Genomic DNA, 25,543 nt, shown 5'->3' with positions numbered 1-25,543 from the left:
GTGCAATAGCAAGTCTTTTCAATTGCACAGTATTGTGCAATGGCAAGAAATATCTAATTTCACAATATTGTGAAATAGCAAATTTTTTTTTAATTAAGAGTTATCTTTCTTTGTCCAGTATAGTATGCAAGAAATATCTGCAAGAATTTTTTTTAATTGGAGTTATCTTTCTTTGTCCAGAATCAACTTAAATCTTTGTTATATACAATATACAATGTATATTCACTTTTTACTACCAACTGATAAATTTAAATAATCTTTACCATTCAGTGATAACAAGCAGTTTTTTTACATCTTAATATTTTATGATGTATTTAAATGAGTAGTAATTGTTGCAAACTCCATTAGAATATTTTAATTGAAATTAGTTTTGGAATAAGGGAAAGGGGGATGTGATTAAAAAATTGGGTTCAATTTTTCTCATTTGAAATTTCAAAAATAAAAAGAAAATTTCTTCAAACATTTTTTTGAGAGGATTAATATTCAACAGCATAGTGAATTGCTCTAAGAGAAAACAAAAATTTCAAGTTCATTTGAATACATTCATTCTGTGTCAGAAACCTATGCTGTGTCAACTATTTAATCACAATCCAAATTTAGAGCGGAATCCAGCTTGAATGTTGTGTCCATACTTGCCCCAACCGTTCAGGGTTCAACCTCTGCGGTCGTATAAAGCTACGCCCTGCGGAGCATCTGGTTAGACTTATACCTCGAATTTGACATACACAGTCATCTCAGTACCAGAATCTATGATAAACGAGACGATTTTAATTTTGAAATTATCAATTTCCCCCACCTTAGTAGTAATATACCAACTTCACCTGCATATGGAATATACAATTCCCAACTTATTAGGTATTCAAGAGCTTGTAGCTCCTATTCAGACTTTGTAAATGTCACCAGTGTCTGAGCAGAAAGTTGATGAACCAGAGGTTTGTCAAAGAAAGTCTCGTCCTTTTTCTAGAGAAGTTCATCGGAAGATACCCAGAACTTGTTGATAAATATTCTGTATCAACTTCACAAATAATACAAGATGGTCTTGAAGTATAGATTTTGCATACTGATGTTGGTTATCATCTTAATAACGTGTTATAGTGTTCTTTTATTTGTCTTTATTAATATTACTTGTACTGTAAAGTCAGTTTTTTGAGATATTCTTTTGAAGAGACTCTGTGGTTATGTAAAACATCATACTTTGATTGACAAAATTATTTCATTTATTAATATTACTTTTACTTATGGATCTTGACATACTATGAATGACAAAACAATTTACTCAATAATACTACTTTTTCTGTTAAGTCTGTTTTTTATGATATACATTTGACGTGAAACTGTACTTATGTATCCCGTCATACTTTGAACCACACAATTATTTTATTTATTATTATTACTTTTACTGTTAAGTCTGTTTTTTTGTTATATCTACTTTACGTGACTTGGCATTTATGTATGCCGTCATACTTTGAACGACAAAATTATTTTTATGTCTACCTGTGCGAATTTCAAATGCACAATTTTACACCAGTACTGAAAACCTTCTATCCTTTACGGGTAGACTTTATATAGATAAATTAAGTCATATAAGAAAAGCAAAATGAGTATGTTAAATTTGATGTATGCCTTTTTGTGCTTCTTCGTTACATTTGTTGTTCTTACAGTGATTTTAGATGATAACACAATATTGACTGCTGTATCCCTATTTTTGACCTTTTTATTCTTTGAGTATGTTTGTTTAGTTCATGCATCGTTGACATTGTAATGGAATTTGATGCGACTGTCATATAAGTGAGAGGTTTAGCTAGCTATAAAACCAGGTTCAATCCATTTCTACATTAGAAAATGCCTGCACCAAGTCAGGAATATGACAGTTGCTATCCATTCGTTTGATGTGTTTGGACTTTTGATTGTGCCTTTTGATTTTTGATTTTCCTTTTTGAATTTTCCTCGGAGTTCAGTATTTTTGTGTTTTTACTTTTTGCTTGTTTACTTGATTACTCTGGAGTTAAGCATTGATGCCTTATCTCCTGTCCCTTTAAGCTCTCAAAGAATGTCTATCAGTACCTATTTGGTATTGCTTTATTTAGAATCACATCAGATGGACACTCTCTGATACATGTACAAATGTATATGTGGTAATTTATCAACAAAATTTATGAAAGGACTTTAGTATGTTAGAAATCATCATTCCCACTTTCCTGAGATTACCAGGTTTTTGCTTCCCATGTGCAACACTACAGTATTGAAAAGCTGAGCATTAAAAGCTAATTTTCAAGAGAATACAAGATCTTGTAAACCATAAAAAAAGAGTTTCATTGTAAAATAATTTCATACACCAAATATAGTTGAGCTATTTGCATACAGTATCAGAACAAGATGCTCCGCAGGGCGTAGCTTTATACGACCGCAGAGGTTGAACCCTGAACGGTTGGGGCAAGTATGGACACAACATTCAAGCTGGATTCCGCTCTAAATTTGGATTGTGATTAAATAGTTGACACAGCATAGGTTTCTGACACAGAATGAATATATTCAAATGAACTTAAAATTTTTGTTTTCTCTTAGAGCAATTCACTATGCTGTTGAATATTAATCCTCTCAAAAAAATGTTTGAAGAAATTTTCTTTTTATTTATGAAATTTCAAATGAGAAAAATTGAACCCAATTTTTTAATCACATCCCCCTTTCCCTTATTCCAAAACTAATTTCAATTAAAATATTCTAATGGAGTTTGCAACAATTACTACTCATTTAAATACATCATAAAATATTAAGATGTAAAAAAACTGCTTGTTATCACTGAATGGTAAAGATTATTTAAATTTATCAGTTGGTAGTAAAAAGTGAATATACATTGTATATTGTATATAACAAAGATTTAAGTTGATTCTGGACAAAGAAAGATAACTCCAATTAAAAAAAATTCTTGCAGATATTTCTTGCTTACTATACTGGACAAAGAAAGATAACTCTTAATTAAAAAAAAATTTGCAATTTCACAATATTGTGAAATTAGATATTTCTTGCCATTGCACAATACTGTGCAATTGAAAAGACTTGCTATTGCACAATACTTAATATAATAATTTTAGATCCTGATTTGGCCCAACTTGAAAACTGGGCCCATAATCAAAAATCTAAGTACATGTTTAGATTCAGCATATCAAAGAGGCCCAAGAATTTAATTTTTGTTAAAATCAAACTGAGTTTAATTTTGGACCCTTTGCACTTCAATTTAGACCAATTTTAAAACTGGACCAAAAATTAAGAATCTACATACACAGTTAGATTTGGCATATTAAAGAACCCCAATTATTCAATTTTGATGAAATCAAACAAAGTTTAATTTTGGACCCTTTGGGCCCCTTTTTCCTTAACTGTTGGGACCAAAACTCCCAAAATCAATACCAACCTTCCTTTTGTGGTCATAAACATTGTGTTTAAATTTCATTGATTTCTATTTACTTTAACTGAAGTTATTGTGCGAAAACCAAGAATAATGCTTATTTGGGCCCTTTTTTGGCCCTCATTCCTAAACTGTTGAAACCAAAACTCCCAAAATCAATCCCAACCTTTCTTTTGTGGTCATAAACCTTGTGTTAAAATTTCATAGATTTCTATTCACTTTTACTAAAGTTAGAGTGCGAAAACTAAAAGTATTCGGACGACGACGACGACGACGACGCCAACGTGATAGCAATATACGACGAAAATTTTTTCAAAATTTGCCGTCGTATAAAAATATACCAAAACACAAAAACTTAACTTTAAACACTGAAACATGAAAATGAGGTCATGATCAGATGACACATGCCAATTGGACATGTAAAGCTTAGAATCATGCCATACACCATATTTAGTGGACCTATTGCTTATGATATCTGAGCTAATGACTTGACCACAAAAATTAACCTTGTTCACTGAACTAAGAAATGCGGTTGTTGTAAAGTGAACTATTCGACGGGCATGCAGACCTTTCAAGGTACATACATGTGAAATTTTGTTGTCCTATTACTCATAAGAGAAAATTAAAAAATACTTTTCAGTCTTGACTTTATTTTCAGGTAGTCACTGAACCATAAAAATTATATTAATGACATTGGACATATGACAGACTGAACTTCATAAAAAGGCATTTGTATAAAAAAAAGAATCCTGGTCTGCTACCTTCTGAAATATTAAGCTTTTTAGAAATTAGTTTATGTGGCTTTTGCTTCCTTATCACTATCTGTATGTCAAGATTAATGAGACAAGAGTTGCAGGCTCAACAATAAATCTGTAATAATATCAGGGCAACAGGTCTTTCACACCCAGGATATATTGTATTATAGCGTTAATCTCTTAGTCAAAAGACTAAATAGTTCATCACAATGAATAAACAAACAGTTATTTATGTACTGGTATTAATTTATTCTTCAGATGAATAGTAATTTTAAAGCAAAATGTAATGGATGTGCATTTTTAATTTTCTCGATGCCACAAATAATGTTAATTATCTCCCATGTTACTTCCTATCATTAGTCTTTCATCCTTTGGATTTTCTCTTTATTTTTTCAACCTATAATGAAAATAATAATGATATGTTTCAAAGCAATTCATTTAAACCTTGTTTTATATCATAGACATAGGTGTCTGTTTTAAGATTAATGTATCATGAAAATTATACTTGTAATATTTGTAAATTCATCTTTTACAACTTTATTACTTTTCTAGATCTTCAATATTTTTATGGTGTTGGCAAACTTCACGGAAAACATATTATAAGTCCAGTGTCAATCTATGTTAGATCACTCATGTCTTCATTTTTGTAATTATCAAATTCCTTTATTTATTTGATAAAATTGCTAGCTAGTACTTCATTAACATGCATGATGGTCTTCCTTTAACAACCTTGGTTTATCATGATAACTGACTTCTAAGTTCTAGGTGTAAATGTAAACAATGTTGAAATATTGATTCTGTCAAATACACATAAAAAACATAAACCAGCTGGACATATCTGTTGTTATACCTGTAAAACCTCTTGTAGTTGTTCTAATGCCTGTTGGAATGCTGGCACCATTGGTTGTAAATCTGCTTTGGTTACTTTTAATTCCTTTACAGCTGTTTTACCAGCTTCCCTTGTCATCTTTTTAAAGTGGAAAAACTGAAAATATTTCAACAAATTTTCAATGACTGACATCCTTGGTAAATTTTTTCCAAACAACAGATTTGGTTTAATATTTGTTATATAGTAGTAGCTGAGACTACAGATTTTATTCATTTTGACAGAAAAGATTTTAATGACATAGCAACAATTTACACTTTAGCAAAAGATTCCTTGGCATAGTAATGACAGCCTAAGAATTGCTTTCATGTTTTTGGCAAAATTTATATTTAAATTTGTCTTTTCAAGTTCAAATAATAACTAGTAGCTCCTATAAGAAGTCTTCTGACAGTTTTGAAGTAAATGGACAGCAGGTAATCTTCTCAACATTCTTATAATATCTGTTAGATTTTTCCTGCTCATAGCGATTTCAAGTATTCTTATTTGATTTGCCAATATATTCTTATATCTGATATTAGATTACATGATAAAATATTAAACCTATACAGGAGGGTTTGGTGTTCTGAAATAATATAACAATAGCCGATATACTCATTTAGCTGATATCCTATTAGGTGGTGTATTCTGTAATAGACAAAACTTGCATTGTACCGTTATGTTCTATTTCTAGCCATGTTGGTTGGCAGGCTGGGTCATCAGACAATTTAAAAAAAATTAAATACCCCAATAATGATGTGGCAAAGTTTGATATATTTGACACAGTAGTTTCAGAGTGGAAGATTTTTGTAAAAGTTAACGATGACAACTGATGCCAGGTGATGAAAAAAACTCACCTTTCGACAAGATGAGCTAATTAAATAAGAAAAAGGTTTATGTAGCATGAAATATGGAAAATTCACCTCTTTTTTCTGTAACATAGTAATAGCTGTTCCAACTTTTCCAGCTCTAGCTGTTCTGCCCACTCTGTGTATGTACGTCTTTATAAATGGTGGAGGATCATAAGATATCACATACTTTACATTCTCTACATCCATACCTCTGGCCATCGCATCAGAACAAATAACACTAATAAAAAAATAAATTACCGGTATTATAAATGGTGGAGGATCATAAGATATCACATACTTTACATTCTCTACATCCATACCTCTGGCCATAGCATCAGAACAAATTACTCTAATAAAAAATTATATAATATTTTGGTTAAAAATATATAAATGGTTTTCACAAAGTTATAAACTAGATAAAAATCATCAATTCTTTTCTCAATACTACAAAGAAATCTTAACTTGACAAAACTTAAATAATTTTTAAAAGTGAAAACAATAATGCATATATTGTTGACCAAAAATAAATTGGGTTTTTTATCAGTCAATTTGTTCTTTTTAGGTCATTCGACAATTAGGTTTATACTTTTTTCTGAGGGTTTATCTGATTTTAAAATTACTTTTCATGTGAGTTTTCCATTTTAAAAGAAGCAATTGTCCGTCAAGGATATAAAGACAATTTACTTCAAGATATATCAATTCATCAGAAATGGTACATCACTGTTTATTATTTATATAACTTAGCTTATTTATTTATTTACAGACTGAATACTAAAAATAATAAAAGAAGAATGTGTCTGGGGACACAAATGCACAGCTCAATCTTTGCAATTATTCAAGTAGAAAAGGGGCATAACACTAGAACTTGAACTCTTCCTGAATACTGTGGTTTTTAGCATTGTGTATGAGTTAATTAAAATTATTATAAAAATACATTGAAGACCTGTTAGTGACCTTCTGCTGTTGTTTTTTCTATGGTCCAGTTGTTGTCTCTTTGACACATTCCCCATTTCCATTCTCAATTTTATAATAAGATCTCTTAATACTTTAAAAGAAACATTGTTAATCTTACATGTCAATCTTTCCTTTAGAGAACTGTTGTAGTATTCTGTTACGTTTAGCTGTGTGTAGACCTGATGAAAACTCTCGCACTTCTATACCCCCAACCAGCTTTATAAGATGATATAACCTGAAAATATGGAAATAATTTATCATCACTTATTCACATTTATACCTTATATATTAATATTCACTACACACTTGTCTATCATTGAAGACCTCTAGTTTTCTTTCTTTTTTAGCAAGTAGCTAGGTTGTTTTCTCAATGATATTCAAGAGAGTACATCACTAAAATTTGGTTCTGAGAGATTTATTATTTTTCAGAAGATATTTCTTAAAGCAGCACCCAGACACTTGCTAGGGTAAAAATGCCACACATGTTTCACGCATGTACCTAAAAACGCATGTGTCACAGGTGTGGCATTTTTACCAGTGTAGAAAGAAATGTTAATCAGATTTGGTTTCATAATTTTTGTCAAGATGAACGCAATATTTATCTACAGTGAAATGTTAGTCAATGAATTGGCAAAAGATGAAGCCAAAGCCCAAAAAATGGCAATATTTCACATGTACTCTGGTAAAGGGTATGAATTTAAATGTTCCAAAGGCAATAACTTATGTAATAAGTCATATTTTTGTGTGAAAGTGGGTAATTAAGTTGGCATAACAAATATTTATACCTGAAATAAAATGCAGTCATGTAATTGATAAAACAAGTAAATATGGTAAAAAAACAAAAATAGTTATTTATCATTCTAATATGGCGTCTTACTATCTTTAATTAGTATAATTGCAATATGTCTACTTTTAGTGCAAACGCAGTAATACACAAAAACGGCTGTTCTGCTTCACAACCAACTTATCTATACTGCCAGATCTTCCTAATTTTCGACATCAAAATCTGGAGTTTACGAGGTCTAAGATTCAGATACAATATATTTATCTCTATTCTAGAGCACAATGAACAAATCAGTCTATTTCAATTTATTTTTCATGGTAAAATTTCATAAAAAGAAAAGTTGACGTCACAATTAGGTTTCCGTAAACAAAAAATCCAATGTTAATACCGGACGTTTTTATGCTTCTTGTACGCCTCAGAACGAATAAATTAACATTGGAAGAAAATATATAAGTGAAAAATGCTATTAAATTTTGTTATCATTGAATTATATAATATACCTAATATTATCAAAATTAGGTAAAATGGAACAGCCAAAACAGCATCGTAAATATAGGGTTTTCACCGTTAACAAAATTTAGAATTGAAATAATTCATGGCAGTTGCTAACGCTCAGGGTAAAATAAATGAATATATAAATGCCCAACCCATGGTGAAATGAAAACAAATCTATGGCAGCCATGAATTATTTCTTAAGTTACCTGTGAGTAGCTTCCACTGAGTTGGTAAAACATAGAATGTTACGAAAGTTAACATTGTGAAGAAAATGGAGAACAGCTAATGGCTTCTGTGCTGCAGCACATTCAACATAGAATTCCTGTAAAAATAAATTCTATATTAGTCAACATTAACTCTAACCCTCTTTGGACTTTCCTAAGAAATGTAAATGCATTTTCTTTAAAAAAAATAATCTACATTGGTGGTCAAAATATTTAATATACATTTATCCATATTTTCATAATCTTTCTGGATTGATAAAAAGATAAGGGAGAAAGTTTGGTACCATTAAAATGTTTGCAATTGTTTGAACCTTTCTTAAGTCAGAAATCCGATGTGCAGCAGTTGTCGTTTTGTTGATGTGGATCATACATGTTTCTCGTTTCTTGTTTTTTTTTAATATAGATTGGGACTTTTGGTTTTCCTGTTTTAATGGTTTTACACTAGTAACTTTTTGGGGCCCTTTATAGCCTAATGTTCGGTGTGAGTCAAAGCTCTGTGCTGAAGACCACACCTTGACTTATAATGGTTTATTTTTATAAAATGTGACTTGGATGGAGAGTTGTCTCATTGGCACACATACCACATCTGCCTTTATTTAATTATAAAAAGTTCTGCTTTTGGGATGATTGTGTCATCATTTTTGCCAGGTGCTCTGCTTTTGTGAAGACTATGTCATCACTTTAACTAGGTTTTCACTTTTATCATTTTTCCCAGGGTCTTACTTTTGCAATGATTTAATAAACTATGCATTTTTCTATTATTTTTATTAGTTTTCTATCAACTAGAGGATACAACAAGAAACTGGCTATCCAAAGATGAAACAAAAATATAAGATAAAATTCCTTCACACAACGAATTGCACCAATTTTAACAGCTTACCCAGCAATGTTGTAAATGCACCAACTATTCATACATTTGAAAGCCGCCTAGATAAATTTTGAAAAAAGAGTGAAATGAAATATAACTATAATGCAAAAGCTGACACAGGAACCAGAACGGGCACAAGTCAGCCCTCAGTTACAGACTATGTATGATAAGTAAAAATATTGCACTCCATAAATATCATAACAGATTCCTTCATTTGGTTATTATAATAAAACTTAATGTGAGATATGCAGTTTTAAATTTTCCTATCATAGATAAACTTACAGTGAGTCCAGCAGGAGTGGTATATTTTCCAATGAATTCTCCACTCTTTCCTTCCTCTTTACTATTGTTAATTTCAGTTAGTGTATCTAAAATCAATATAATGAAACACTGTAAGAACACATGCAATTTTACACTCAAATCCAATTACAAAGTAATAAAAGAAAAGTATCAGTCTGCTTTGACAACTGAATAAAATACTTTAAATGTATTTAGTTTTCAATTTGAATTTGACCTGCATACACAAATTAACCAGATGCTCCGCAGGGCGTAGCTTTATACGACCGCAGAGGTTGAACCCTGAACGGTTGGGGCAAGTATGGACACAACATTCAAGCTGGATTCCGCTCTAAATTTGGATTGTGATTAAATAGTTGACACAGCATAGGTTTCTGACACAGAATGAATGTATTCAAATGAACTTAAAATTTTTGTTTTCTCTTAGAGCAATTCACTATGCTGTTGAATATTAATCCTCTCAAAAAAATGTTTGAAGAAATTTTCTTTTTATTTATGAAATTTCAAATGAGAAAAATTGAACCCAATTTTTTAATCACATCCCCCTTTCCCTTATTCCAAAACTAATTTCAATTAAAATATTCTAATGGAGTTTGCAACAATTACTACTCATTTAAATACATCATAAAATATTAAGATGTAAAAAAAACTGCTTGTTATCACTGAATGGTAAAGATTATTTAAATTTATCAGTTGGTAGTAAAAAGTGAATATACATTGTATATTGTATATAACAAAGATTTAAGTTGATTCTGGACAAAGAAAGATAACTCCAATTAAAAAAAATTATTGCAGATATTTCTTGCTTACTATACTGGACAAAGAAAGATAACTCTTAATTAAAAAAAAATTTGCTATTTCACAATATTGTGAAATTAGATATTTCTTGCCATTGCACAATACTGTGCAATTGAAAAGACTTGCTATTGCACAATACTTAATATAATAATTTTAGATCCTGATTTGGACCAACTTGAAAACTGGGCCCATAATCAAAAATCTAAGTACATGTTTAGATTCAGCATATCAAAGAGGCCCAAGAATTTAATTTTTGTTAAAATCAAACTTAATTTAATTTTGGACCCTTCGCACTTTAATTTAGACCAATTTTAAAACTGGACCAAAAATTAAGAATCTACATACACAGTTTGATTTGGCATATCAAAGAACCCCAATTATTCAATTTTTGATGAAATCAAACAATGTTTAATTTTGGACCTCGATTTAGGCCAACTTGAAAACTGGGCCAATAATCAAAAATCTAAGTACATTTTTAGATTCAGCATATCAAAGAACCCAAAGGTTTCAATTTTTGTTAAAATCAAACTAAGTTTAATTTTGGACCCTTTGGACCTTAATGTAGACCAATTTGAAAAGGGGACCAAAAATTAAGAATCTACATACACAGTTAGATTCGGCATATTAAAGAACCCCAATTATTCAATTTTGATGAAATCAAACAAAATTTAATTTTGGACCCTTTGGGCCCCTTTTTCCTTAACTGTTGGGACCAAAACTCCCAAAATCAATACCAACCTTCCTTTAATAGCCATAAACCTTGTGTTTAAATTTCATTGATTTCTATTTACTTTAACTAAAGTTATAGTGCAAAAACCCAGAATAATGCTTATTTGGGCCCTTTTTTGGCCCCTAATTCCTAAACTGTTGAAACCAATACTCCCAAAATCAATCCCAACCTTTCTTTTGTGGTCATAAACCTTGTGTCAAAATTTCATAGATTTCTATTAACTTAAACTAAAGTTATAGTGCGAAAACCAAGAAAATGCTTATTTGGGCCCTTTTTGGCCCCTAATTCCTAAAATGTTGGGACCAAAACTCCCAAAATCAATACCAGCCTTCCTTTTATGGTCATAAACCTTGTGTTAAAATTTCATAGATTTCTATTCACTTTTACTAAAGTTAGAGTGCGAAAACTAAAAGTATTCGGACGACGACGACGACGATGACGACGACGACGACGACGACGCCAACGTGATAGCAATATACGACGAAAATTTTTTCAAAATTTGCGGTCGTATAAAAATGAATAATCACTTAATCTGAAATTGACGGTTTTGTATGTTTCAATCTATATTCCACAAATGACGAAAAATTAGTCACTTTAAATTTTCAATTCTAGAGAAGTATTTTTAAAAATCTGAATGTCAACAAAAAAATCAATATAATTAAATTATAAACCTTCTTGTTCTTTCTCTGTAGTCTTTTCAGGGGACATAACCATATCCACAGGTTTCAGTATATTACTTCCCTTAGATACTGAAGTAAATAACTTTGGTTGAAAAAGGTTTAGCTGTTGTAGTTTATCAGGATTTTGTGAAAGAGTTGCTGAAAACAATAGTTTCTGGAGCTGAAATGAAAAATTAATTAATGGAGAATGTGTTCACGGAACACAGATAATGCCCCTGCTTGCATATAACATTATAAAGGGACATAACTAGAATACTGGAAAAGTGTCCCCACCAAATTTCAAACTTGGTCTGTGTTTTATAGTAATAAACATTGTGCATAAGTTTTATAACAGATGGTGGAGGCAAAATAAAGTTAGAGTTCTAATGTTGGGATGTATCTACAGACATACCTACAAGGGTAACACAAAATCACCCATCTCCTGCTAATAAAACATATGAACAATTCTCATACGTTGAACTAATAAAATACCATATAAATATGTATGTGTAGAGATTAAAATAATACAAAAAAGTGATTGCATTTTAGACATAAATTTCTTTTTTACCCTTCCAACTTAATTTATTTTTTAGGAACCTTTTAGATCCATCATTCGATTTAGGAAGGGTCCATTCAGACATGCAATTTGTATATCTATTTTCATATGATCCTGTATCTATACTCAATACATACATGTATTTCATTGAGTATTAGAAGTAATAAAATACAATATAAATATGTATGTGTAGAGATTGAAATAATACAAAAAATACTTACAGGTATTTCCATACTTTTGCTCCTGAAAATGATAAAAATGTTCAATAGTTAATGAGCTAAAAAGTTGTTTAAAAAAAAAAATATAAAATTTCTCTTAAACACTTTAAAGTCATATGAAACGATTGACAGGTGAAACATAATGTTATTCCAATTCTTGAACCAATGCATACAAACATCATAAACTTAGTCTTCTGTGTACGATTTTATCATTTTTTCCCCAAAAATTTTGTATAATTGTTAATTTTTTTCAATCTGTCGGTGTTGTTGTGAATATATGGCAGGTAATTAAAGTTCGTGTTTTGAAGCCGAAGTTTAATGTTGGTCACCTGTTTGTCAACAATCAACAAAAAAGCATGGAAATTGAGCACATGTTTAACATGTACAATCAGATAATAGTTTATTTTAAGGACATCCATGCGTATTGCGATCACCAGATTTTGAAGAGATGGGTCACACTGAGGTCACTTTGCATACAGAAAATATGTTGGGGAATTGCTTCCTGGAAGCAAGCAATTAAAACAAGTGAAACTGCGAGCTACTGCTCACTGATGATACCCAAGTCGCAAGTGGATAATATCAATAAAATATGCAAGTATTTGGTAAACAGGAAGTTGTTGAGTGATGAATCTGAAAACGCATCACACAGTATAGCTGACTTATATTAACCCTTAAACCAAATTTCAGAAATCCTTGTATTGTAGTTCTTAAGAAAAATGTGAAGAAAATTTTCAACTTGGCTATTATGTGTAAAATCATACAAGTGTTCAATTAACAGGAAGTTGTCAAGTGATGAATCTGAAAACGCATCACACGGTATAGCTGACTTATATCAAGCCTGAAACCAAATTTCTGAAATCCTGGTAGTGTTGTTCCTGAGAAAAATGTGACGAAAAATATTCACGGGACGGACAGGACGGACTGACGGAAGGATGGATGGAAGGACAGACAGAGGTAAAAACTGAATATGAATGTTCTTAAAAATTTATAAAAAAAGTTTTATGTTCTGTTGCTTCAAAAATAAAAGAAGAATTTGTCTGAGGACACAAACTCCCCTACTTGAGCTAAATTATGTAATTTTCCAAGTTAAAAAATTGGGCATAAAGTATTAATAATGAATCACTGCCCAAAATACAACTCTGTCTGTGTTTCTTAATTTTCTATAGCATTGTTTACCAGTTTAATAAAAAATTTGATTATGCCAACTTAAATTTGAATGGGGAAACAAAATAATTGCAATTTTCTAAGTTATAACTGGGCATCACTCCACAACTGTAAGTGACTCCCTTCCAAAATTTAAACTCTGTCTGTAAGTTTTGGTTCTTAGCAAATAGCAATATCAATGGTTCTGTACAATTTTGATAAAATTTGCATGAAGATGGGAAATACTTAAGTAAGAGGGTGGAAACAAAAATTGGACAGGGGGACAGATGGAAGGGCAATGTTTAATGCCCCAACTGCCTATGGCATATTGTCTTTTGACCAAATAGGGGAAAGGGGATGGTTGAACCCACCAAGGTTTCCAATTCTTTTTTATATAAAGTAAACTTCAATAATTTTTCAAATATAGTTTTCTGGATTGTTTTACCCCGCAATCTAGTAATTAGCTAAAAAAAAAATTAAACTCTGTACAGTAATCTATAGTTGCTAACCATCTACTTCATTTGGTCTCAAGCAAGGCTTCCAAAATTTCCAGACAACAGCCGGACATTTTGCAAAGAAATTTTTTTGACGGTCAATGATCAGCTGGATACTTAAATGTAACTGAGAGGATGCATAAGATATATGTGTCTAAGTAATTAGAAGTGTTATATGAAATAAAATTATTTATAACTGTTTTGTTGTCTTCATTCAAAAATAATAAATAAAATATTATCCTCTGTGTTGTGTATTTTTTTTGTGTAGCTTCAGTACCTGAATTTTCTCATGCTTTTGTTTTGTTTGTGTTTAAATAATCTACCTTCACTCTGTGAGTACTTTACACTTCTTAATTAAGGCCATATTATTTTAAACTGTTGATGACAACTGGCTTTAATGATCTTTAATTGTAGTACAGCTTGATACACGTGATACTTTTCTTTTTGTGTATTGATTACCTGACCATGTGACCTTTACAACTGATGCGGTATTTATAGATAACATTGAGGAGGCCCAATGAAGGATATTGTTTTAAACCGTGTACAATCTACTGAACAGTGATAACATTTTTCGTTGTACAATTTTCAAACCTTGCTCTATATATACTATCGGAAATTGTCTGAATAAATTTGGAACAGGCATTGTTCTCTTGGTATAATTTAGAAGTGATCACAGCACCATTTAACTTATGTAAATCATTTAATGACTGAAATTTGTCCATTGGTAAGTTTTCTTTAGCAATAAAGTAAGCATTACGGAACAAGGTGCACATAGTGTTGTCAGTCTTTTCATAAAACTTTCTCAAATACTGATACCATTGGATTACTTTTTGAAGCTGTCTCTAATTTGAGAGCTTTAACGTGGTCATTGCTATTAGCATGTTCTACGTGTTTTTAAATATATATTTCAATTAATTTTCCTCTTTATAGTGCCCCAGTATTTAACACGATGTACAGTGTCAAATAAATAATAGATATATATCTGATATCATACTTATTCATTTATAAATATACTTATTTGAAGAATAACTTTTAAATATCAGGAAACTTTGTTAAACAGAATGCTCATTTAAAATAATATCTATAAAGCGTAATTAAATAGGATGTTGTTCCATACACGCTTACATATTTGACCTCATTACCTGATCACCTTTGTGTACATTGTTATGCATCATTAGTTCTATTGATAAAGACAAGCTAAAGACACCTCATCAAAGGTAACAAACCTGTAATCAGTGAATGATTTATGGCTTCAATATAACTTATTGAAAGGATAATTGTTTGACAGCTTGTTGTTATTTAAATAAAAGAAAACGTGTTTTTCTACTTTTTATTGATGTACACAAGCTAAAAGACCAGCCGTACATTTATGTACCCAAAGAATTAGACTAACTGAGACACTTCAAAGAATCTCAAATATGCTGCATCTGTTGTAATAAACCCAATTATGACCGAAATATCTTTGAGAAATAGTATGCCCAAGCGGACATGTCCAAAACACAAACGGACATTTTTATGATCGATAGTTGGTCAAAATTGAAATGACCGTTTTATGAAAAATGCCTTGAATAACAAAAAGTGGCAAACCATTTTTATTTGACCGTTTGAGGCTGAGAGCAGCCGGACTTTTTATGAAAGTTTCGGTCAAGTCCGGAATATATGACCGTTTTGGAAGCCTTGGTCTCAAGTGGAGAGTTGTCTGTTTGGTACCTACACCACATCATCTTATTTTTTATACTATTACAGGATTCTATGGCTATTTATTGATCATTAAAATCAACCTTGGTATATACTTGTCTGTTCTGACTAATTACCTTGCCACTGTAAGAGCACCTGTCAAAAGTCTTTCATCAGAGTGTACAGCATTCTCTACTTGTGATAACCAGTCCTGTTTGATATGGTCCATCATCTTATCAGCTTCATCTATAACCTTCAGAATAATAAAGATTCTCTCATTTTTGTGCATAGAATTCAATCGTTTTCAACTTGTTGGATAATATTTGTCTCCCTTATTCTATATGCTTTTAATTTTTAACCTCGCACTGATCAAGTTTGTACTTATTTCCTGCAAAATACATTCCAAACACTAAATTAATTCTACCACTTTATCTCATTGGATAAACAAATTTATAGTTATAGCACAGATTTAAGGACAAAGGCATACAGATTTATGATGTAGATCATGCCACCATTATTGTTTTATCTGAAAGGAGACATCTTGATTATTTTTATAGATGAAGTGATTTGATTTGATTTTTGGTGTTTTAATGCCACTTTTAAAGCACCCAATAAGACTATAGATGAAGGGAAGTGATTGAAAAAATATAGGTGTATAAGTTAGAGTTTTGCCCCTTATTTCAGGGTGCATTGAACATAGCAAATGATAATGCAGATACATTTGTATTTTATAAATTAAAGAAATGTGAAAACACAGACAATGCAATTTTCCATAAATTTCTATTGCCAAGGGAAATAACTCCTACAAACTAGCAAATTTGTTTTCCTTTAACCTACCAAAAACCTGAGTTGTTTAAGATTAAATCCTTCTGTACTGTTTATATGATCGACAAGTCTTCCTGGAGTTGCTATTATTATATCTGCCAAGCTCTCAGAACCCCATGATCTGTAAAATAAAAACACATATTCCAATTTCTTTTCTAATGAGTGTACTGAAAAGAAATTCATTTCAAATAAAAGCAGTCAGAACATTTTCAGTGGTTGTCTTTATTCATATCTTATTTTTTTTTGTCATTTGGAAAATTTGTTCTGAACGGCAGCTCAATGACATTTTCTAATTGATTTATTCCAAAAATTTATACACTTTGGACAATTCATCAATTGCTTATGGACCATTTAACGTGATCCTCTTAAAGTGTTTTGATTATCTTGGTTGTTAGGGATGCTGTCCCTATGACTTACACAACATTTCCTATTATGTGTATGAACAATTGTATGTAATTAAATACCTTTTCTTTACAAGACTTTGTTGTTCTTGATGAAACTGTTTCTGTCCTACCAGTAACACTACCTGAAATACAAGTATTTAGAAGATAACCATAGAAGTGCAAGGCATAAATTACCCTGGATTTATCTATTTTTTCAAATTACAAAGTAAATTTTTCAAACATGTAACAAATCTGGCATCTTAAATGTTCCAAACAAAACATAAGTCATTAATAATGTGCCATTCAAATTATATTGTGTACATATATACAAATGCATTTTAAATATCAGACAGGAAATTTTTAAAATGGTCAAAAAGGAAATAATTTGCTTGACTAAACCAATAAAAATCACGAAAAAAACTCTGAAAAGTAGAAACCATTTGTAAACAAATCCAATGAGTCTCCAAACTTTGTTCTAAAGATTTAGTATACGATATCATATTTATATTCAATTACTATGAGAGAAAACACTTACAGCAGCTGATATATTCTTATGATCCAGATTTAGATGGTATTTAAGTTTAATACAATGTTTTAGATATAAGTCTAACAACCAGATTGTGTGGTTAAGTTTGAAAATGTTAACACAACTCTAATTTTTTCTATTCTAATGGGTTATGTAGAATATTTGACTGTTAACTAAATAGTTTAATACACTAATTTACTGACTTGCATATCCAATGAAACCACTTAATGGTTTGCATATTTTGGTTGAGGAATACAGCAATATATAAAACAAGAGGCTGTCACAACGACAGCAAACCGGATTTATTAACATTTATTTTTGTCCTGGCAATATCACAAGAACCATTACTGATGATTGGTGAAAGTGAAAATCGTCAATATCAAATTTGACCTCTATCTTGTCATCAGTATCAACATATTAAAATTTGAAAAGCTTAGATTGAATGGTTTGTGAGTAAATGCAACAAATTGAATGGAAACACCATTTAACGATCTTTCAAGAACCATAACTCGTGAACTGTAAAAGTCAAAATCGTCATTATTGAACTTGACCTCTATTTTGTCATCAGTAACAACATATTAATATTTGAAAAGCTGTGGTTGAATGGTTCATGAGAAAATGCACGGACACGACTGGAAACACCATTTTTCAATCTTTCAAGAACCATAACTCCTGAACGGTAAAAGTCAAAATCGCCATTATTGAACTTGACCTTCATTTAGCTGTCAGTAACAACATATTAGAATTTGAAAAGCTTTGGTTGAATGGTTCATGAGAAAATGCACAGACACGACTGCAAACACCATTTTTCAATCTTTCAAGAACCATAACTCCTGAATGGTAAAAGTGAAAATCGCCATTATTGAACTTGACCTTCATTAAGTTGTCAGTAACAACATATTAAAATTTGAAAAGCTTTGGTTGAATGGTTCATGAGTTAATGCACGGACAACATTTGATTGCCGCCCGCCAGCCCGGCCAGCATCCCCAAATCAATAACCGACATTTTTGTCACAAAATTCCGGTTAATGATTAACTGTATAATTAAGAAGATGCAAATTCTCAATACAAAATATCAGCATTTTTTATTTTCTGATTGATGTAATTCCTAAATGCTAAATTTCATTGGATTAAAGTTGCATAATAAATGCATATTCATTTCAATGTAACACTATTAATATTCCTTACAGATACACAGTCTTTTTACCTTTAACTGTGTATTTTCACTGTAAGCTTTGAAGACTTTATACACTTGTACTGCCAAGTCTCTAACGGGTAAAACTACAAGAGCTCTGACTTGACATGTCACTCTTGTCTTTAGTGCCTAAAATAAATAGAGTAAGTATTGAGTACAATTAATATTGACTTCATCAATCCTGCTAACATGTTTAACCCTGCCACATTCTTTAAGTAATTCAGTGGTTGTTTTATGTTGCTGTGGTACATATTTGTTTATCATTCATTTTTTGTACACAATTTTTGGTCTTTAGTTTTCTCATTTGAATTGTTTTACATTTGTTATTTCAGGGCCTTATACAGCTGACTTTGAGGTGTGAGCTTATTTTTGAAAGCTGTAAAGTGACCTATAGTTGTTGATTTCTGTGTCATTTGGTCTCTTGTGGAAAGTTGTCTCATTGGCAATATACTGCATTTTCTTTTTAATTTTAAGTTGACAAGCTGTGGAATTTTATATACAATATGACATTGACTTGTCATTGGCCCACTTAGCTGATTTATCTAATTGTTCATATCATTGTGTGTTTTTGTTGCTGATTGCAGATCTTGAGTTTGATTTTCAGGCCTAGCATTTGGTATATAGACACTTATTTATTGGTGAAGCTTTATTCCATAACCGTTCACACCCTCTTTCTGACACGACAGAAAATAAGGAAAACATATTTTGTCACTTTTCTAGTGAACCTCCTTTAACTTCAAATCATATGTGGTCATAAGCAGTATTTTCATGAAAATTCAATTAGAAAATTTGTGCTTTACATAAATAGGAATAGCATGTGTTAATTGCAAACCAATACAATGACAGTGTGCAGAAATTGGTACTTAAAAGATACCTAATATGACTTTAAAAAAAAAGACCCTCAATCATGAAGACAATTGAAATACTATTAATTATTTTCACCACATTAAGTTTTGAGGGAACTTAATCTTAAACAGGATAATATGCAATTTTAATATTGTTATTATGAGACTTTTACCTGTATAATTGGCAATACAAAAGCCAGAGTTTTACCACTGCCTGTTGGTGCAGACACACAAATATCACTTGGTCTAAACCCTCCATTACCATACAGAAAACCCATCTTCACAGATTCTAACATCATTGGTATAACTTGTATCTGAACTGAAGATAAATCAACATATTATAACAAACTGCTTTATGAAAGAAAAGCTTGATATGTATATCATATTCCTTTGCCAGGTGTAAATTGTACATTACTACAAGTTTTTTTATACACATGATGCAAAATATTCAATAAAAAAAACAACCATATTTTTATAGTTTGTTCTTATGCTGTACTGTTATAGTACCACTGTCCCATGTTAGGGGAGGGTTGGGATGACGCTAAAATGTTTAACCCCGCCACAAGTATGTGCCTGTCCCATGTCAGGAGCCTGTAATTCAGTGGATGTGGTTTGTTTTATGTGTTACATATTTGTTTTTTGTTATTTTTTTATACAAATAAGGCTGTTAGTTTTCTCGTTTGAATTGTTTTACATTGTCTTATTGGGGCATTTAATAGCTGACTATGCTGTATGGGCTTTGCTCATTGTTGAAGGCAGTACAGTGACCTATAGTTGTTTATGTCTGTGTCATTTTGGTCTCTTGTGGTCAGTTGTCTCATTGGCAATCATACCACATCTTCTTTTTTATATTAACCACTTGACTTTTGTATTTTGTTACGAATTCTTTAAAAGAAAAGAGAAAACTTGATTTCTTTTTATACAACAATTTAATGAAAGACCATTTTAATACTTTCAGCACTTTACGGAGGCAGGTTTTCATTATAACATTCCTAACCCTTAAATTATCCTAAAAACTTCTTAAATTCATTACTCTATAAGTAAAAATTAAAACCTATCTTCACTGTCAACATTTCATTCTTGTACAATACCAGTAGGCCACACATTTGTATAGTCATACAAATTGAAACTACTGAGGATATTGAATACAAATTAGAAGTTACCAGGAAAAAATTGTGTAATTCCATTTTTCTGTAATGAGTCTCTCAAATCTTGATCTAAAGAAGACATAGATGATACTGGCAATGTTTTGGTTTTGAGGTCAGATGTGATAATACTAGGATCTGCTAACCATTCTGGCAAAACTCTTTTAACCTGAAATAACAAATAAAATAAGATTGTAAAGAATTCACATTTACTAAAACCCTTTGTTGATAATGAGGATTGTAGGAACGAATAAAGCCTTCCTTTAATAAATATGATCATGATGATAAAGGTTTTGTTGTTTTTAGAGGATGATAAGAGCCAAAATATATATATGTAATGCCTTTTTAAAATTGCAAAACTTTAAAAGCGTGACGTCATGGACGTGGGATTGAAGATATTTTGTAAGTGTGACATGTGAAAGTCAAATTATTTTGCTGTGAAAACAGGAATTGATGTATAGCGGACAAAGGAAATTAAAAAAATATGAAAATTGCTTATGTACATAGTGTAAGCGGGATACAAAAATCTGACAAAACAGAAAGCAGGATCTGGGATCAGAACCCCAAATGAGACCCTGTCATACTACACAAGTTGTTAATGTTTGGAAAAACTAGAATGAGATCCCACCCAACCAATTTATCCATTGTTAACATCTCTGAAAAGTGAAAAAGACATCTTGTAGCACCATATCTTGTTTGCAGATGCTGATTTAGAGAGGAGGGGGCCTTTTCTGTGAAAAAAATGGTTGGTTACCGTATAAGGGGAATCACTGAAGCATGACTGGAGCAGGCCCCCACTTGTATATAAATTATGGATAAGATACTAATTTGGAAAAGCTTTAGCTGATTTCTGAAAAAATCTGATTAACAAGTCTGATTAATAAAAGCAATTTTTTGCTTGTTTCTGAATCCTATTTATTACATGTATTAGAATTATATACTACCATGACTACGTATATAATCTGAAGGATATCATTTGATTAAGCTTAAAATACTTTTTAATTTTCTAATTTTAGGGACCAAGTAAATGGACTTCTATATATACATACATTTTTATCTTTCACTTGAATATTTTTGAAGAACAAACTTGAACTTAAATACTTTTAGTAGTAAATCTGTTACTTGTTTGTCTTTACATAATACATGTAAAAAGTAGGCTTAATGGTGTGCATGCAATTTCAAATTTTTCTTTGTGTAATTTTATTTTTAGTAACCATGGTAACAGTACTAAATGATAACAACCTGTTTGTGGCCTTTCCCTTTAACTTCACCAATCACAGTAAAACCTCCTACTTCATTAGGAAAACCTCCATATACAGTCTTTTCAGTAAAGCTGTCTTCTTCCATTCTTTCAGTAATACTTTTATCAACCTCAACAGATTCATCATGGAGACTTCCCTCCTCATCTGATGTAATATTTGATTGGATTTTATTTTTCTTATTTGGAGTCTTAAGTTCATTTTCATCTTCTGATATTGATAAATTTTTTAAGTCTTCTTCCTCAAGGTCAAATGTTTTTTCTTTTGTTTTCGATTTTAATTTCTTTGTCAAAATATCTTCTCCTGTTTCATTGTGAGTTTTATTTTTAGAAATTTTCTTGGTGGAAATTCCCATTTGCTTTTTGGGACTAGATGATTCATGTTCAACTCTTTCTGTTTTTCTCTTTTGACCTTTGCCTGACTTAATACTTTTGTTTTCATCCTCTTGTAATCTCTGCTGTAAGCAATCTAATTGTGCTGAATCATCAGTTTCAGATTCGTCAGATACATGTTCTTCTTTTGTCTTCTTTTTCACTGCTTTTTTATTTGTGGCATCAGAGAGTTTTTTATTGGGTGTTGATTTCTGATTTTTTCTTTTTTCAGCATCCTTTTTTATTTTCTCTAGTATTTGTTTGGCTGATGTTCCCCTAGATTCTTCATTGATAACATCATCATCCTCATCAACACCAATATATCTGTCAATATGTATAAATAAAGTTAATTAACAGTAAGCTTGAAAAGAAGTTATATTTACAGATGAGATGATGATAGTGATAAAACCTGATGGTACACTGTAAAAGTGAGAAGGAAGTTGAATGACATTTGGAGACTATTATATATGTTTAGGATGTGTTGCACAGCGAACATCGGATGATCCGCCAATTTTAAAATTATGGTCAAAAGATGTCCCACATGGTACATTAGCTATGATAAATGGTAATACATGTATATGAACTTTTACAAGTAGATGTTAACAGAAACACTTGACAATAATCTATGGCAAGTTGTAATCAAATATTTTGGCAATGAACCTTTACTTTTTCAAGATGACACTGCACCCTTTCATTTACGGTGGGTTGTAGAATGGAAAAGGCAAAATCAAATACCACAACTGGCATATATGTACAAATGTAGCATGCATTGTTTGCCACAATCTCCAGACTTGACCCCACTCCAATATATTTGGCCTCTGATTGAGGATTAAAATTTTAAAAAAATCATTCTTTAATTGGAAACGTTGGAGACTTCAAGTCTGGATTGTTATGTGTCTGGTTGGAAATAACATTATTTCAAACTCAGAGTCTTTATTCAAACCCTCCATTTAGATGCAGACAATTTCTAGGTCAGAAGCGTGGTATGACAAAATATTAAAAGTATAAAGTGGTATTAGATTTGTTTTTCAAAAGATCACTTGGTCATGTTAGTTCTTTTATACTTAAAAAAAAAGTTGACTAATTTCTGAGGGTTGTAATGGGGGTACCATCATAAGGCCAAAACAATATATATGTCTGTTTACGGATACCTGACCGACCCTATATTGAGCGCCTACCCTAGGCCATTATTTTCTGTCGTAAAGTGAAAAATAAACTATTCTCGTGTTAAAAGTGAAGATATAGTGTTGCCTGATACATTGTACATCCCAATGTTCATAAGGGAGCTTTTTAGTTTAAACATATTTTATTTGTTAAAGTACAAATTGGATAAGACACAAGTCAAACAGACTTATGAAGTCTTCTCCATTTAACATTTATAGCAATATAATACAAAAATATATGTATGAGCATGCATGTAAAGAATGGTATATTTATTTAGTAAATATATATATAAATATGGATCAAAAGACTGAAAATTGAAGTAAAAGAAAACAATAATAAAACAGAAAAAATAAATAAAAATAAAAATATATAAATGAATAAATTATTTTGAAAACAGAAAAAAACAAAAAAAAACAAATAATAAAAAAACAAAACCAAAATGAAAAAAAAAAAAAGGACAAAAAAAAAGGGAGAAGAAATCTTACTTAGATGATGATGTGTGTGCGATCATGGTTTGCTACCTAGACAATTTGAAATCTTTCCGACTTTTAATAAACTCAGACATTTTTGAAAATGGTTTGGTTTTGCTCTAAAGGGAGCTACCATTTGATTTTTATGGGGGGGGGGGGGGGGGGGGGGGGGGGGGCTAGGATGAAATTTGAAAAAATAAGCAGGACAGGAGTTTTGAGTAAAAAGAAAGGCAGGATGAGACACTTGCAAAAAAAAAAGTCAGGATGACAATTTATGTTAAAAAAAAAATCAGGATAAACTAAAAAAAAAATCAGGACCGGATAGAGTGAAAAATAAAAAGGCAGGACAGAGATTACAACTAAATTTTTTCATCCTAGCCCCCCATAAAAATCAAATGGTAGCTCCCTAATCATGAACATGACAACTGTTTTAAGGAAATTCGCTACTCATGTGATGAGAGGAAAAAATAAAATAAAATGAAAATATTGATCTACCTGCCCTATTTTTTTAAAGCATTCAAACAGACATATATTTGTTTTTTGGCCTGATGGATAATGGTAAAAATTCTTGCCAAATGAGGTTAACAGTAATTTTTTGGTGTATGACGATAAAATGTACTTTGCTTGAGACAATAAATATATCTATTTATTTTGACGAATCATGTTATTATATCAAAAAAATAACCATAACAATATTAAATTGAAACCTCTGACTTACTCGTATCACAATGACCATGAATGAGGATATTTAGACAAAAATTTTAATCAATTTGACGCAAACAGTAACTTAAAATGACCGTTTGACGCCTGACAGTTAAGGGCATTCCAACTCCCAATTATGCCATATGCTGTAATTTTATAAATGTCCTGGGGTACTTTATTTTAATTTTACAATATTTACACATGTATGCCAGATTCAAGTGGGTCTCATTGGGGCCTAAGTGTGACGTGGGATTGCCGATTTTTCGTAAGCGTGAAACGTGAAAGTCAAATTATTGTGTCGTGAAAACAGGAAATGAGGTCTTGCGGGACCGGGGAAATGACAAAAAAATGAGAATTGGTTACGTACATAGTGTAAGCAGGATACGGGAATCTGAGAAAACAGTAAGCGGGATCTGGGATCGGAACCCCCCCCCCCAATGAGACCCCCATTCAACTGAGATTGAGATATATTTTTAAATATAGCCATCCAACACTCGAAACAGGTAGTGTTACTATACAAAGACAACTTGTGCTGAGCATGATAGGGTGCATAATTCATATGACTTGTATTTATATTACTATATTAGTATAGTACCTAACAAATCATTGATAATTCTTAGCAAAATGAAAATATTTGAAGAACTTTATCAATTATCATTTTGTAAAGAAATTGTCACTCTATGAAATGAAGCAATTACAATGCAATGCACTTGGGGGAATGACTTTTAGATTTCAATAAGTATACCTATTGATATGGAATAAGGACATGCTTTTAGTTTACCAAAAACAAAATGTAAACAAATTCACGTGTTTCACATGGGGGCTGTCATTTTATGTGAGGCATGCTGGATGATTTCCCACCAATCAAAATTTGCCAAATTTCTCTT

The 25,543-nt window shown here is 31.2% G+C and overlaps 1 protein-coding gene across 1 annotated transcript; it reads right to left on the bottom strand.

The window, feature by feature from the left end:
* Nucleotides 1-4,291: 4,291 nt before the first annotated feature.
* LOC134685156 (ATP-dependent RNA helicase DDX51-like) lies at nucleotides 4,292-25,496 on the bottom strand. Its single transcript, XM_063544631.1, has 17 exons — nucleotides 25,402-25,496; nucleotides 21,933-22,644; nucleotides 20,709-20,859; nucleotides 19,719-19,864; nucleotides 18,713-18,829; nucleotides 17,061-17,122; nucleotides 16,609-16,717; nucleotides 15,909-16,024; nucleotides 14,559-14,574; nucleotides 14,484-14,486; nucleotides 11,696-11,864; nucleotides 9,482-9,567; nucleotides 8,314-8,429; nucleotides 6,947-7,063; nucleotides 5,947-6,112; nucleotides 5,012-5,146; nucleotides 4,292-4,558 (listed from the first exon to the last, which is right to left on the bottom strand). The coding sequence occupies exons 1-17, from the start codon at nucleotides 25,422-25,424 to the stop codon at nucleotides 4,526-4,528; spliced, it is 2,277 nt and encodes a 758-aa protein (XP_063400701.1). The 5' UTR covers nucleotides 25,425-25,496; the 3' UTR covers nucleotides 4,292-4,525.
* Between the last annotated feature and the right edge of the window lie 47 nt (nucleotides 25,497-25,543).

The sequence above is a fragment of the Mytilus trossulus genome, chromosome 9, assembly GCF_036588685.1.
Source record: "Mytilus trossulus isolate FHL-02 chromosome 9, PNRI_Mtr1.1.1.hap1, whole genome shotgun sequence".
Lineage (NCBI taxonomy): Eukaryota > Metazoa > Mollusca > Bivalvia > Mytilida > Mytilidae > Mytilus > Mytilus trossulus.
Note: the sequence above shows the minus strand (reverse complement) of the source record. Positions and strands in the feature narration are given on the sequence as shown.